At 64.6% G+C, this 16,256-nt stretch overlaps 1 protein-coding gene across 11 annotated transcripts in view; it reads right to left on the bottom strand.

The window, feature by feature from the left end:
* Positions 1-16,256, bottom strand: part of PIEZO1 (piezo type mechanosensitive ion channel component 1 (Er blood group)) — a 69,652-nt gene that overhangs the window by 40,969 nt on the left and 12,427 nt on the right. For 5 of the 11 annotated variants that reach the window (XM_078062694.1, XM_078062695.1, XM_036119830.2 and 2 more), the window contains exon 1: positions 14,193-14,557. The exons of 2 other annotated variants lie outside the window; for them this stretch is intronic. In XM_078062694.1, coding sequence (XP_077918820.1) covers positions 14,193-14,253 — 61 coding nt within the window. In that variant the 5' untranslated portion in view covers positions 14,254-14,557. Of the gene's footprint in view, positions 1-14,192; positions 14,562-16,256 lie in introns of those variants that run through there. 4 more of the 11 variants (XM_078062701.1, XM_078062700.1, XM_078062702.1 and 1 more) reach the window with 1 other exon arrangement.

The raw sequence follows: 16,256 nt of genomic DNA, 5'->3' as shown, positions 1-16,256 counted from the left end.
ACAGGCCTTGGGAGCCCTGCCCTCGCCAGGGCTGAGGGAAGGTGGGGGGCGGGGCACTGGAGGTCGAGGACGGTGGCTGTCCTCCTCTGTGTCCTTCAGCGGGAGACCAGAGTCAGGTCCTGGCTCCACCTTCCCCATTCTGGGCCTTGGTTTCCCTCTTAGTGAAATGGGACAACAGGCACGGGCCCGATGACCACCGTTCTCCCCAGCAGACCCCCCGCCCCCAGCACAGAGCCCGTCCCCAGAAGGCACTCCATGAAGGAGTGCGGAGCCCCTCGCAGAACCAGTGTGAGGACCAGGCAACAGCTCACACGGGGGGGGGGGGGGGGGGCGAGCCTGAGGGGTCAGCTCCATTCTGCATGGGGCAGGAGGTCAGGGGACGTGTCAGAAAGCCCGGGGGGTGTCCTGTGCCGAGCCAGGCCAGACGTTTGTAACGGGCCCTGGGGCTGGGTGTGGTGGCTTCTGCGTCTACCTGGGGAAGCTGCCTGGCGTTGAAATCAGTTGACTGTCAGCAAATAGATGACCCTCCATGAGCCAACCGGGTGAGAGCCGTCAGAGCGGAGGGGAGGCCCCGGGGAAAGAAGGAATTCTCCGGGGCTGGCCTGTGGAATGTGGACTCAGGATTGCAACATACCCATCCCTGCCTGAATTCGCAGCCTGCTGGGGGCCCCAGAGGCCTGAGAACCAGCTCCTGCCACAACCGTCCCTCTCCCTCCCACGTGTAGATACGTGTGTGCGAACACGCTTCTTGGGGAGGACATCCGATCTATCCCTGTCCTGCCGGGCCTGCTGCTCTGACGGACCCACCTGGTGCCATGTTCCACACCACGAACACCAGGCCGGCCCGCTGTCTCTGCGGTCCAGGCCCAGGCGGCTGAGGCTCAGGAGGACGGGGGGGGGGGGGGGGGGGGGGGGGGCGTGTTCTCTGGAAAATCAACAAGCTCACGAAATGGCCAACGGAAAAACCAACACTGTCCACTCCTAACAACCAGCCTGGCCTCACCCCCAGGAAACCAGCCCCTGCAGCAGGGACCCAGCCCGCCCCGCCCTGAGCATCCAGGCCCCGTCCCCCGTGTGTGACATGTCCCGACCAGCCCACCAAACACCCACTTCCCCCTTTTCTCCGTTCTGAGGTTTGGATGCAGAGAAGCACAGAGAGCACTAAACACGGGCGTCCGTGCCCCAGGCCCACGCGCGCCCTGCTGCCGGGGTTTCATAAGGGAGCCGGTGCTGAGTACACTGCCCGCGCCTCATCTGCCTCGGTCCCTCTCCCTCCTCTCGGAGAAACACTCTTGGATTTCAGGATATCCTCACAGAAAGAGCCACTTCTGAGCTCCGGAATTCCATCCGGGGTCACTTCCAAGAGGGCATTCCGGGCCTGCAGCTGTGGTCTGTCTGGGAAGGAACAAAAAGAGCCTCACAGCAGGCTGGCCACGGGGCCAGGCCCTGTAAGCCCATCGCAGCCAAGCCGGGATTCCTGAGACACCAGAAGCCCGAGGCCCTAGCTGGCCACTGAGGGGGGGACAGAGGCCGGGCAGCCCTGCCCTGCTGCTTCCCAAGGCGGGAAGCCCAAGCCTGCAGAGGAAAGGGGAAAGGAGGGGAAGCCCCCCCCCATATCTCAGATCCCCGCCAAGCGCCAAGCACTGTGGCCGAGCCACACTCCTAACACAAGGCTTGGTGGAGGGAGGCCCTGCCGCGGCCGGCCCGTGGACAGGAAGTCACAGACCAAGGCCGCTGGGCCAGCGAGTGACAGTGCCCAGGCCGGACCAGCCCCTCCCGGCTGAACTGTGGGGCAGCTCGGGCCCCCGCCCCAAGGCATGCACGACCGGCGTGCCCCCTGCCCAGCTCCCCACCGCCTCCTGAGTCCAACAGACCCTCCGGACCAAGGTCTGCAGAGCGGGACCGGAGCCTGGAGCTCCGTGCGGTCGCCGGGCAGGGCCGAGGCCACAGGCAGCACTGCTCCTGGGGATGCAGCCCACGCCCCGGACGCGAGGAGACCGATGGCGCAGCCGCTCTGAGAGCCGGGAGCGCAGCCCCCACGGCCTGGGGGAGATGGCGGGCGGGGACAGGGCTGGCCCGGCCCGAGCTATATGTTCGGTTCCTGGAAAAAGAGGGACACGCTGCCGGCTCACCCACCGCATCCTGTTTTTATGGAAACTAATCTAATTCCTAGCCACACATTAAGCAGCAGACACCCAAGGGGGTCCTGAGAGGCCACGGAGAAGGGGCGCCTGGGAGGCAGGAGGGCTCACTCGGTCTGGCGTGCTGGAGACAGCTGCCCTCGGCCAGATCCACTTCCGAGGGTCGGAGCCTCCGTCCCAGGGGAGGCCTGGGGATGACGGGCCCTTCCCGGCAGGGAGGAACTGGCCGGCTCGTGTCCACCCCCAACCTCAGCGGGACCCTGCTCCAGGACGGTGGTCCAGGGGTAGCCGTCACCCTCAACGGGCAGGTCAGCAAGTGCCAGAGCTACCACAGTCTTCGAGGACCTGCCCCCGACCTGGCGGCCTCGGGCCGGGGCTTGAGAGTCAGACCAGCATCCGGAAGCCCAGCTCTAAGTCCGCACGTGGTACGATGGGGGCGGCAGCCCCACCCACCCACTTCGGAGGCCGCTGAGGGCCACAGCCACACTGCTACGATACCAGTCCAGATTCGTGAACAGGAAGCGTGCTTGCTGACACCCCTGGGGCCTGTCCTCCCACCTGAGAGTGACGGCAGGCCTGGGACACTCGGCCAGCTGTCCAACGCCCGACCACTCCTCCAGGCCCCTCCTGCTCCTAAAGGTCAGGGCTGAGCCTGGGCCCCTGCAGGCTCTGGGTGGCAAGAGGGGGGAGGTCTCCAGGGCATCGGGCCAGCCCTGCCCCAGGCCGCTGTGTCCTGCGAGTCCCCACTAACACGCAGAAGGGCCGTGGGGCTCAAGAGCATCTCCTCTAGCAGCTGCAGCCGACAGCGAGAGACCACGGAAGACCGGAGTGGGAGGTCCCGGGAAGCCTGGGGTGGGGGCCAGGCAGGCCTGCAGAAACCTCTCCGTGCCTCCCCCGTGGTGTCCTTCCCACCTAGAGAGGCCCCCGAGGCCGTGGACATCCCCACCCATGAGCAGACAAGATGTCTGGCGGTGGGGGTCCCTCCCCTCCCCCACCCACTCTGCCGGCCACACGCGCACAATTCCATCCTCGAAGCCCGGGTCTGGTTGGGCCCTGCGACAGCCGGACAGGCACCTGCCATGAACACAGCCAGCCCCCCGTCCCCACCGAACCATGCCCTGGCCCCCGGTGCCCTGCTGTCAGCCCCAGACCCCACTCCTGACCAGCCACAGGGCCCCAAAGCCAATGTCCAGGCACTGTCCTCCCCAGCCGTGGGACTTGGAACTCGCTTGTCCTCTTCGAGCTGATTCTTCGGCTGGTACCTCAGAGGACACATGAGGATGGCGGGGACGCGGGGGCGGGGGGCTGCATTCCAGCCACACGGGGCGCTGCTGTCTCAGTCCTCCCATCACCAACTCTGAACCCCATCCTGAGAGCAGGGAGCGGTCTCGAGAGGCCAAGCCCTCTGCCCTGGAGCTTCCCAGCCGAGCCGGTAATGGTCCCCCCAGTGTACGGGGCCAGGCGTCCTCCTTCTGGGAGGGTCAGCGGGGGCGCCCACCACCCCAAGCAAGGGCTCTATGTGCGGACAGACACATGCCTGCCCCGACCACCCCCTCCCTCCCTGGGCCATATGCACCCCGGGCTGGGAAGGACCCTCCAGCCACCAGCCCACGTCAGCCACACGTCCTTGCTGCTGTCCCGTGGGAGCGCCCAACAGCCCGTGACTCAGCCAGACACAGCAGGTTCCATTGTCCCCGCCCAGGCGGCCTGAAGCTGGGCATCTGCACCCCACCAGCCGCCACCTGGGCTCTGGGACTTCACCGGGCTGCCCCAGATTCCTCCCCGGTGAGAGCAGGGACGTGCTTGGAGGGCCCCGGTGGACAGCTCCCTAATTAGAGCACTGCGGCACGCACGCGTCCAGCACAGGCTCCGCGGGACGTGGGCGCAGCCCTCCCACCGTGGGACCGCGGGACGGGGTGAGTCACAGGTTCCTCGGCGAACGCGCAGCCTGAGGCCGTGAGGGCTCGCGGGAGGCGGCACCCCGCTCGCCAATCAGGTCAACTCCACAGGGTTCCCTCGGCCCACGCCACCCGGCGGGTCACCCCGAGGGCCATGAGGCCAAGCGGGGCAGGTGCTCAGCTCGCAACTGGGGCACAGGGAGGCCCCCGGGTGGAGGGGCAGCTGCTGGTGCTGAGCGCCCGGCTGGCAGGCTCGGCGCCCCCGGAGCCATGCCCCAGGGCCCGCCTGCCGCACGTCAGGCAGGTATGTCCCACTTCCAAAGGCAGGGCGTTCGCGGCTCAGAGGCTGTGTCCCTCGTCCCAGAGCCAGACTGGGAGCCAGGGCCGACGGGACCTGCGTGGACGGGCTCCCACATGTGGCCTCACAAACCGTGGGCCTGAGGACTCTGGCAGCCCGGCAGTGCACAGCTGTACCCAGGAGACCCCGGGGACAACGTTCAGGGCCGGGCAGAAGTCAGCTGAGGCCCCCCCCCGCCTGCACACACAGTGGGGCCACAGAGCGGGGCCACGGCAGGACGCGGGTCCACAGAAGTGCCAGGAACCACGGCAGACAGGCTGCTGCCCTGGGGCCATCCTGGTGGGAGGCTTCACTCCCCACAAGGCCACCAGCGTGACCAAACCTCCACTGCCAAGACCTGTGGTCCACACCTTGGGGCTCCAGGGCTGACATCCACACCCGTGGTCAGAACCGGGAAGAGCGGGCAGGAATCCCGACCCTAGCATGGTGGCCAGTGAGGAAGCTGGGGACATGTCCCATGGCCCGGCGTCCCCGACAGCCGCGTGGGCTCCTGCAGCCCGGCCGCCGGCCAGCGCCCCACTGACAACAGCCCGACAAGGAAACCGGCCTCCAGTTACAGTAACCACTGGACGGACTGCGGGCCCCGTGTCCCTGGAAGCCGTGCGCAGACCTCGAGACCCCTGCAGTCCCAGGGCCCCCGCGGCCGCCTCCTCTGAGGGATGACCCAGCAGCTCCACCCAATTCAAGTCACCCTGAGCAACGGCGGGAGCCCGAGGCCACCCGATGGGACCCACTTGCTCCTGGCCGGCCCCCTTGGCCGCACTGCCCTCCCCACAGGGCCACAGCCCTGCCACGTGCCACCAACAGCCCCTGCAGACACAAAGGGGGGCACAGTGGTTCCTGGCCCCTCAGGATGCCTGGAGCGTCTCAGGCTCTGGAACGTGGTGCAACCCGTCCCGCCCACAGCTTGTCAGGCTTCCTCTGGAGGCAGCAATCACTCCTCCCTCTGCCTGGAGGGCCAGGGACTCCTCGATGGAGAGGAGCCCTCAGAAGAGCGTGTCCCCATCTGGCCCTTGTACGTGACTCAGCCTCCTTGTCCCTGCTCTTCACACAGGGAGCCTGGGGGAACAGACGGAGGGGACAACGAGCCCTCTGACCGTGGAGGACGGGGAACCATGGGCCATGAGCTTTGCACACTCAGTTCAGGGGCAACGGAGGAGATGGGGAGGGAGAAGAGGGGCCTCCCTCCAAGGACAGGAGTGGCTGGGCGGGGGGGTCCGGTGAGCGGAGTGCAGGCTCCCTTCTCCAGGTGCCACCACAAGCATCAGCCTGGCCTCACTCGGGGAGGACTGAGGGCGGCCCCCACGCCCAGGGTGTCTCCACCTGCAATCTCAGAGGGCAGGACTGAGGGGTGGGTGCTACGTCTGCAGGAGAGGGGGGCCTGGCATCCTCCCCGTTTCCTCAGGCACAGGACACAGGGACAGGGGACCCACGGCTCACCACCCACCCCCAGTGTCCAGGATCCCGCGTGGAACCACCTCCAGGCCAGACAACGCTCCCAACGCTTTGCTTCCATGCTGGCTAGAATCTCTCTCGGGAGGTCACTCTCACCCATTGCCAGGATGAGGACAGTAAAGCAGGAGTGACCTTGCAAGGTCAGAGCAACAAGCACAATGCCCGCTGCCCATGGGTCCCCCAAGCACCGTCCCTGGATTACCACACCCACTTGCAAGGGCCCCCACATCCCTCCGCACTGCCAAGCCCCTGCTCCTGACCTTCCGAGATTAGGGCCCGTCCTGGCCACCTCCCCCTGGGCTGGCAAGGTGCACCCGCTGATAAGGTCTGGGACATGGTTTCAGGCAGGACAGGAAGTGTCACCGCACGGGGCTCGGGAGCCAGTGGGTGGGTGTGACCCCTGGCACCCGGAGCATCAGAGGACAGCCTCAAACGGCGCCCCTCTATAGGTCTCCAGAGCCTCTGTTCATGCAGTCCCGTCCACCGGCAGGACTCCGCTGGGCCAGGAGGCAGAAGAGGAAGCAGGAGATGGGGCTGTCCTGGGCGAGGACCACAGCTCACCAGCCAGGCAGGTGCCGAGAGCACTAGGAGCTCGTGGGGGCAGGGCGGGGGGAGGGGGGCTGAGGGGTGGAACGGGGCACACTGGGTGCAGCGTCCGCAGGCCCTGAGGCTGCCCTATCCTGGACTCCAAACTGTGACTCCAGGGCCGTTATCCTGAGGGGGGAGTCCGGGGTGCTCGCTGCGAGCCGGGAGGGACCACAGGGGACGCCTGCACGGTCGCTTTAAGCATCACTTTCCAGGGAGGCCGGGCTGCCCCGAGTCCCAGCCATGCCATGCCGGCAGCCCCAGGGACTTCGGATTATGAACGCCGGCTCTCAGACGCCGTTAAGAAAAGCATACGAGGGGCACCTGGGTGGCTCAGTCGTTGAGCGTCTGCCTTCGGCTCAGGTCATGATCCCAGGGTCCTGGGATCGAGCCCCGCATCGGGCTCCCTGCTCTGCGGGAAGCCTGCTTCTCCCTCTCCCACTCTCCCTGCTTGTGTTCCCTCTCTCGCTGTGTCTCTGTCAAATAAATAAAGTCTTTAAAAAATAAGAAAAGCACGCAAATCGGCAAAGCCAAAGGCAGGAAAACGTGTAGCACGTGCAACTGACAAAGAGCTTAGAATCTAGACTCAAAAAGAATGCCCACAAGTCAAAAATAAGAAGACCTGCAACCCAACGTTTTTAAGCAGGTAACTTTTAAAGACACATCACAAGAGGAGACGCTGAAGGTGACGAGCATCACCTGGTGTCAGGGTGGTGCAGACCGAAGCCACGGGAGACACTTCACACCCACGGACTGGCTGCCGTGGGAGCCCCGCGCGGGAGTGTCAGCACGAGCGTGCACGGCCAAACCCGGGAACACGACAGAGGTTGGGGGGGGCACCAAGTCGGAGACTCAGTGCAGGCGTTTGCGCCCAAGTGGCCCGTCGCTGGAGGGGTGGCCGGAGCGAGGTCTGGAGGCCACGGGGGGCAGCTCAGGAGGGGCTGGGCAGCTGCCGCCCCGGGGCATCTGCACTCGGGAACTGCGCCTAGACTGAAATCACGAGGGCGCACGGACGACCCTGCGGGAGGAGCCCAGCACCTCGGCACGGTGACTTCAGGGGCGACCTGCTCCTCTGGGGCACCACGTGGGAGCACCCCCAGCCAGGGGACACAGACCCGCCCCAGCACAGAGCTGGGTCCCAGGCCGCCACACTCACGAAAGGAAAAGCAGAGACCAGCTAAGTGGGGCACTGGAATGGCCCTTTTCGTTTCCCCTTAGAAGCTCCCTTCCGGGCGCCTGGGTGGCTCCGGCAGTGAAGCCTCTGACTCTTGGTTTCGGCTCCGTCGGGATCTCAGGGTCCTGGGATGGGGCTCCGCGCTCAGGGGGAGTCTGCTGGAGCTTCTTCTCCCCCGTGCGGAGTGCTTGCACTTGGCTAGCACGCGCGCTCTGTCTCTGTCTCTCTCTCTGTCTCAAATAAACAAGTAAATCTTAAAAAAAAAAAAAAAGGCTCCCTTTCACGCTGTTACGGTAATGTGTTTAGAGGGTGTTTCAACCACGAGGAGAAATGAGACGCATGAGCGAGGAGGACGGGGCTGGGGAAATGTCTGCACAAGGCAAGAGGCTGACAGTCACAGGCCCCGCTGGGTCCGGCGGACAACAGATCAAGACCCGGGCCGCAGAGGCTCCTCCTCGGGGGGCCACCTGCTCAGGGACCCCCCATCTGGCCTCTGGTTGCTCCCGCAGGCCCGAGGAATGTGTTTGTTTTCTGAGCTGGGGAGGGACGAGCGAGCTCCCACCTGGGCACCGCGGGGCCGGGTTGGCCGGGCAGGGAGCACCCTGAGGGACGTGCCCCTCACCCAGCCGCGGCTCCCAGCGTGGGGCGGCTCCTCCCCACCAGGAGGCCCTGGTCCCTCTGCGGAGCCAGCTGGCTCGAGGGCCAGTTCGGCCGCTCTTCGCTGGCAAAGAAAACCACAGGAGGTGGCTGAGGCGGCCGGTCCCTCCTTAGCCAGAGCCTGAGGAAGGAGAAGTGGCCCCGGCTATATATACTTACAGAGAAAAACAGCGTGCACATCGAGCCTGGTAAACAGCTGCCCGTTACGGGGAACCTAAAAATACTCCCTATAATTATGTTATTAAAACACACCAGAAAAATTGACCCACCCCACTCCACAAGGTCCGCACGACACGGCTGCAGGGAAGCAGGCCACGCACATCGGCCTGAGGGTGCCCTGGCGTCACCCAGGAGCCGGTCGGGCCGGGACCGCGGCCCCAGCGCGCAGCGCAGCTCTCTTGTCCCCGAGTGGGTGGCTTCCCCCCAGGGCTGAGGGCAGCCACCTGTTCTCAGCCTCATGGGCTCATGGACATGACGGGAAGCTCCTCTGCTTCCATCCCCGAGACGGGCTCACCCGGGAGGACAGCACTGGTGTGACTCGAGAGACCCGGAAGCCACCCAAACGCCCGCAAGCGGCGGCCACAGTAACTGAGAGACAGCAGGGGACACGGCCCCCCAGGGCACATTTGTTCCACACACTGCCCCGAGCGAGCCTTCCTTCCAAAGCACCTGGGGGAGATAGGCTCGGAGAGCCAGGGAGGGAACGTTGCCTTATCTGATCGCAATGTCACCGTCCCACGGAAAGTATTCATATTTGACTTGTGTAATTAAAAGTAAACAGTATCAAAATGGGAAATTACCACCACAACTGTCCACTCAGCCCCTCCCAGCCCTCCTCCCGCCCCCACCCCCACCTCCCACCAGCCACCATCAAGGGATTAGAGCCTAGAAAAGATGCACCCCCCACAGCACCCCCAAACACCGGGCCACGGCTCAGCTCCTTCCAGACAGGGGGCCCCTCCCCAGCCTGGCCGCCAACCTCCCCGCTCGCCACGGGCTCGGCACCCCGCCCCCCCCCCAGCCAGGACTTTGTTCTCTATGGAGCTACGGGGGGATGCCGCCCTGCACGAGATATCTGGGGACTCCGTTTCGTATGGTGCAGTTTGCTGTACTGTTTCCCTCCCATCTGTGCTTAGCCCAGTGCTGCGTGAACAAACCCAACAAGGCACTTACAGACCAGCACACCGGGAGCTGGGAGCACCCCAGATGACCCTTTACAGCCAAGGAAAGCACGGCCTGGTTAGAAACGGAGGAGAATGAGCCCCGGCCCCCCCACATCCACCACCATTAGCCCCCAAACAGAACTTAGGTTCCTGTCTCCTGCCCAGAGCTCGGTCCCATGAGACCTGCATGACGGAATGCCTGAATGCATTTGGGAAACGCTCCGGAATCTGTGCAGGTGGGCATAGTGCACGGTGGCAGGGGCCAGCCTGCCCTGGACACAGCACCCTCCCCGGGAACCGTCCGTGGACAGCAGGGCAGCCCCAGAGGTGAGCGGCCCCTTCCACTCAGCTCCCCCGACGCCCGGCCGGGCTGCTGACAGCCAGCACTCAGGCCTGGCGTGCTGCACCTCTGGGAAAGCGCTCTGGGGCTCCTGGCCCACGAGGACTGTGTGTGGGAGGACGGGCCACCGCCGGCTCCCATCCGGAGCCCTAGACACCACTGAGATCAGAGACCTGGGAGCCGCCTTCCAACTTTTATTATCTCATTTACAGGTGAGGAAGCTGGAGCCCAGAGAGTGGTGAGGGCCTGGCAAGTTCGAAGCAGGACCCAGGCGCGTCCAGCAAAGTCAGCTACGCCTCCCAGAGACCTGCCCCCCCACGCCCCCCACGGGGAGAATCACACCACCACGTGTGGTGCTCACGTGCTCCATGACGATAAACGCTTCATCCCCAGCTTCCTCACATCCTACCTGTGTGATCTCAGGTGAGTAAATCACCTTCCCCAACCCCTCAGTTCCTCATCAAGATAACAAGCTCAACTCAGAGAAGTTCAAAGGTCAGGATCGGGACAGAGCTCAGGTGTAGAGCAGGTGGTCCTGCCTGGCCCCACGCTGAGCGGGCCGGGGCTGCCAGCCACACTGCCCCCCCACCCCAGGAAAGCAGGAGGCAGACTTTCTGCAGAGACCTACTGCACTGCAGATGCGTGCTGCCTTATTGTTTCTGAAACGCTTGAAGTCCTTGACCACGAGGAAGTGCAAATGTGCTTTGGGAACCAGAAGGAGAAAGAGCTACGTTAAAAAAAAATCTACATAGGAGCGCCTGGGTGGCTCAGTCAGTTGCACGGGTGCACGTCTGCCTCTGGATTTGGGATCTCGGGGTCCTGGGATGGAGCCTCCCCCCGCCCCGCAGGGCTCTGAGCTCAGCAGGGCGTCTGATTGTCCCTCTGCCCCTCCTCCTGCTTGCGCTCGCTCTCCTTCAATTAGATAAATCTTAAAAGAAAAAGAATCTACATAAACAATGTCTACATATTTCTAAAATAGGTAACACAATAAAGACCAGCATTTTCTAGAATTCTAAGGCAAAGGGGATTTCTGAGGACCAGAGTGGTCAAGAATGGCTTCCCGTGGCAGGTGGTGGCAGACCTAGGGGCATCCACCACCCTCTCGTGGGCTGGCCCCATCTCAGGACCCCCCACAGAAGGTGGTCCCCTGTGGCGGCGCTCAGAGCCGCTGGGGCCCAACAAGGTGGCGTCAGGAAGGCCTCCCCTTCTTTCTCTTCATCTTCCAGCAACAAGAGCAAATTTAGTGCTCTGTCAGAACAGGAGACACCGCCCAGGAAGCAGCCCTCGGGCCGAGATCTGAGCCCGGGGACTCCTCCCACCCCCAGAGAAGACACTTCCTCTGCAGGACCCTTCCTGGCCAGCGTGGGGCTCTCCACGTCCTGCTGCCGGTGGGGTGACCACGGGCGATCCGCCGTCAGCTCCTGGGCCGCCCCCGCCCCTGCCCCCCCACGCACTCACGCGCACGCACACACCTGGGGTCCCGTCCACCAGCCCCCTCCGGCCTGCTGACCTGCTGACTCACTCCACGTCCCGGCGCCCACCCCCAGCTCCGCGGCCACGCAGTTCTGGGTGCTCTCCTTCCTAGTGGCACCTGCAAAGCCTGGCCTGTGAACGCGACAGTCCCAGGCTCCATGCTGGCTCACTGCAAATCGGTCCTCCCGCTGCCTTCCTGCCCGATCACAAGGGTGTGGAGAGAGTAATGATGAAAAGGAAGTGTCCCCATTCTGAAGAGCAGCACTGCTCAGGGACCGCGGTACAGGTGACGCCCCAGGGTGCGGTGGGAGGCCGGCAGGGAGAAGCCACGTTGCCACACCACACGGGCTTCCCGTAGTCGGTGACGGTTACCACGCTCTGCCCACCTGCCTTTCAGACCAGGGCGTTAGTTTCTGGGGGCCCCCCGTTAGGTCAGGAGTCAGGAGGCGTGGCCTAGTCTATGGGAATCACAAAATGTCCTGCCCAGACATCTCCCCAGAAGCTTCCAGCTCGGGGTCCTCAGCCCCCAGGGCTCGGGGACAACAGGGGAGCCACGTGAGGCCCTGTCCCCGCTGGGGAGCCAGGGAGCCCCCGCCACGGTGCAGAGGCAGGCAGGCTGTTCGGGGAGTGGCGTGGGGTAATTGAGGGGAACTCCAGGATGACTCAAGCCTTCACCACGGCCGCTGCCTGAGCCGGCCCAGGGCACACATGACTAACAGCCAAACGCCTCCTCCAGTATCCACACACTCGCTTCCAAAACACTGCGGAACTACCCATTTCTAGCCAAAGCCTATCACGGAATGAGGAGGCGCCCGGAGAGGGGCAGAGCCGATGGCTCCTGCCGAGCGGCTGGGCCGGACCATCAGCGGGACAGCAGGAGGGTCCCCGGGGAGCTGCCCACGCCCAGGCTGGGAGAGCCAGCCTCAGAGTCTCAGGTATCACCGCAGGGCTCTCAGTCGGTGCCACACCACCCTCTCCCAGAGCTTAAGAAAAAGCACCGAAGCCAAGCCCTGGACCCAGACACAGAATCAGCGCGGGGCACGGCCTGGGCGTCGGAGTGTTTGAAAAACAGACTTTATTTGGAGGGCAGTTTTGGGTTTATAGAAAAACTGCGAAAAGGATATAGTGAATTAGTCATCTGTGGTTGAAAAGCTGCCCAGCTGACTTCGGTAGGGCCCAGGTGGGGCCCCTGCATTAGCACAAGCATCCAGAGAAAAGAGGGCACCCCCGGCCCCCACATGGGCACCAGCCGGGAGCCAGAGAGCCCAGGAGCCCCGACTACTTATCAGGCCCACCAACTCGGGCCCTTCGGCCCATTCTGGCCCGCCCTGTTTCGGTACAGCCCACAAGCTAGCAATGGATTTTACATGTTTTCATGGTTGGAAAAAATACCAGAAGAGTTCATGATGTGAAAATATTTACTGTCTGGCCCGTGACAGGAAGAGTTTGCCACCCTGCACCAGGAGTCTCCACCACCTGCAGGGGGCGCGTCCTTCAGGAAGGGCCCCTACCTCCACAGGGCCTCCCCTGGCCTCGCGGGTCCCGGTCCGGCAAGGCCAGGCTAAGGAGGCCCAGGTGCACTGCAGGGCAGAGGGAAACCTGCCGTTTGAGCAGCTTACCCGTGCACTCCCCTCCCACCTCCAGCTAGGTCTAGTCTGCTTGTCTGTACGTCTGGCTGTCTAGAGGCAAGAGGAGGAAAGCCAGCCAGCGTGGAGAACGGTCCAGGTGACCCAGCACTCTCCCCTGCGCTGATCCCCGGCGGCCCTGTCCACACAGGGCTGACTCAAACTCTCCTCTCCGACCTCAATGGTTTCCATTGATTCCTGTCCTGAAAATTTCCCCACTTCACCATCTTTCTCTGTTACAAATCAAAACAGAGTCTGTTTGGGAGCCAAAGTGCAGGCCACTCTGTCTCCCACGCACTCCCGGCCCCCAGGGAAGCCGGCTCCTACCTAGGACAGAAGTTGGCAGAGGCCCACCTGGAGTGAGTTAAGAGGCCCTGGAAGGGCTTTCAGAATCAAAACACCGCACCCACCACGGCCTGACAGACTTCCACACTGCGAACCGTTCCGTGTTTCCCTGAACGCATGTAATCAGACTGCTTTCCAGCTCACAGCTGGTAGAGGCTGCCCCACGTGGAGGGGCCGAGGGCAGAGGACAGCGGGAAGGCTGGAAGGCGTTCTTGGGCACTCTGCCCTGGGCACCCAGAGGCAGGAGGGCTGCAGAGGGGGGGCCTCAAGAGCACCAAGCGCCCGAGGGACACTGATGCCCACCGCAAGCAGGGAAGAGTGATGCCAGGGTGGGGGATCCTCAGCTCTAATACCCAGGCCAGAGCCTTCTGGGGGCCGTACCTCCTCCAGCCCAGGGCAGACCCTGTGGACTCAGCCAGGGAGGAGCCGAAAGTATCTTTCCCAAAGCTCAGGCCTGCCGCAGGCCGCGGGGGTGGGGGGGCCGAGCCCAGGGCACCGAGGGACGGATGCACGTTACTTCTGCTCGGGAGGCTCCACGTTAAAGCGCTCCAGGCAGGAAGCCCGCCTTCTCCCAGATTGGTCAGGAAGTCATGATGAAAGTTGGCGTTTGTTTTTTTTTTTAAACACGAAAGAGAGAAAGAGATTCCTGCCCCCCTCCTCAGCGCTCCAGCCCTTCCCCGCGAGCAAACCAGCCCCTCCGGCGCCCCGACTCCCCCGCGTCCCTGCGGAGGCCCCGGCCGCTCTCCGCGCTCGCCGGCCCGCACCCGAGGGCGCCCGGGGGCCACCTCACCCCCACCCCGCCGCCGCCCTCCCGGCCCCGCGCTCGGACGGGGCCCCGGCCTCCCAGCTGCGCTCATGCTTCTGGAATGCGGGCGCCGCGGGCCGCGCGTCCCGGGGAGTCTCCTCGGCCGGCGTCCGGCGGGGAGTGGGGGGCCGCGGCCCTCGTCCGGCCCAGACCCCCTGCCCGCGCCCACTCACCGGCCAGGAGCGCGAAGGGCAGCAGCCAGTAGAGCGCCGCGCCGAGCACGTGCCGCTCCATGCCCGGGGGGCCGCGGGCCGGGCCGGGGGTCGCTCGGCCGCCGCGGCGCTAAGGGGACATGGCGCGCAGGGCGGGTCGTCGCACGTGCCGCGCCCCGCGGCCAGGACCCCCGGCTGGGCCGCGGCGACCCGAGCGCCTCCGCGGCCGCCGCCTCCTCCCTCGCCTCTTCTTCTCCTCCGCCTCGGCCCGGGGCCCGCCGAGCCCCTCCGGTGCCTGCCCTGCCCAGCGGCGGAGCGCAGCGCGCGGCTCTGGGCGGCTCGCGGAGGCCAAGCAGGGCCGGACGCTCCCGCCCCTCCGCCCGCAGGCCTTTATAAGCTCGGCCCCCGCCCGCCCTCCGCGGCGTGCCCGCCTCCGTGCTGCCCCGACGGCCGGCGCGCCCGCCCCGCTCCGCGCCCCCACGCGCCCCGCCAGCCGCCCACGCCCGGGAGCCCCGTGGGCACGCGCCCCGGGAAGAGCCTGGGACCGGCTACTCGCCGTGCGCGTGGGGGCGGCCCCGGGCGGAGCGCGCAGGACGGGCTGCCCAGCGCCGGGCTTCCCAGGCAGCACCCCACGCGCCACTGCGCCCCGCGTGGCCGGAGCGACTTTCGCTTTGCTCCCGCACACGTGAGCGTGCAGCGCCCCCTGGGGACCGTGGGGTGGCGCGGAGCCGCAGGACCGGGGCCCCCCCACCAGCAGCTTGGCGCTGGTCACTTTTATGTAGGAGGGGTCCGCCTGGGCCTCCTGTCCCCGTGGTGGAAAAGCCAGGGACTGAGTCCAGGCGGTGCCGGTCACCCGGACCCTGAGTTTGGCCTCTGCCACCCTCGAGGTGAGCTTGGAAAGGAGAAAGGGGAGGGTCCCCCAGTGTAAGGGGCAGAGCCCACATGAGTGTGGTCCTAGGTCCCTAGGGCATCAGTGAAGCTGGTGGGTGTGGCTGGGGCCCAGAGAGCCCGCTGCCAGCACTGACCCGCTCCACACCCGCCTACTGATGCCAGCGGCAACCCAGGCCCAGACCCTCAGACTGGAAAAGCCAGAAATGCGGAGGCACCTGGCTGGCAGAGTCGGTTAAGCCTTGGTTTCGGCTCAGGCCATGAGATCAAGCCCCACCTGGGGCTCTGCGCTCAGCCCGGAGTCTGCCTAAGACCCTCTCTCCCTCTCCCTCTGCCCCTCCCCACTGGTCGCTTGCTCACTCTCAAATAAGTAAGTAAATAAATCTTAAAAAAAAAAAAAAAAGGCCAGAAATGTGGACTTTCAGAAGTCCGGTGTTCAATGCAGACCGGTTTTCTTCCTGCCTCTTCTTCTGCTTGCTTGTTCGCACCTTAATGCCCACTGGCGTTGTGTCTGGCCCCGGCCTTTTTCTAGAACCCTTTGAGACTTGTAGCCTTGGGGTTTCTCCCCAAGGCCAGAGCCCCAACAAGGCTGCAGACATAAGGTCCAGCTGTCTGGGAGTCCCAGGACCCACCTGCAAATGCTGGTTAGTCCCAGCCTCTAGTGGAGACAGCTGGTGCCACCCTTAAGGGAAGCCAGCATCTGGCCACCTAGGGCCATCCATTGGCAGGGGTTGTGGCCAAGGTCTCTGAGCAGCAGCAACATCAACAGATGACCAAACCGCTAGCCCACATTGGCGCCCCCAGCTGCTGGCTTTGTGGCCCCAGGAGGCACCCCTCCTCTTGGTGCCTCACAGAGCATCTGTGAGGTGGGGTTGTGGCCCCGAGCAGCAGAGTTGTGAAGATTTCAGAGTAGACTGAGAAGTAAGGACTACTGTCGGTCCCCTCGGTCCCCCCACAGGCATTCTTCACTGGGCCGTGGACTGAAGCTTGAACGGCAGATAAAGAGGAAGCCTCCCCCCAGAGCACCAGCAGCGTGAAACAGGCAGAATAAATATAAGCTAGACTGAGGCCTCCCCTCACCCTTTCCTCTGCCTGGCCTGCCCTTGGGGCGATCATGGGGGCAGGTGAGGGGGTCCCCACGCTCAACACACTGATGTCCACCTGCACAGGCCTTGAAGGAACAGTCTGTAGGCCCAC

Source organism: Halichoerus grypus, chromosome 15 (assembly GCF_964656455.1).
Source record: "Halichoerus grypus chromosome 15, mHalGry1.hap1.1, whole genome shotgun sequence".
NCBI classification, from domain to species: domain Eukaryota; kingdom Metazoa; phylum Chordata; class Mammalia; order Carnivora; family Phocidae; genus Halichoerus; species Halichoerus grypus.
The sequence above is the reverse complement of the archived record's forward strand: the minus strand, read 5'-3'. Positions and strand labels throughout refer to the sequence as shown.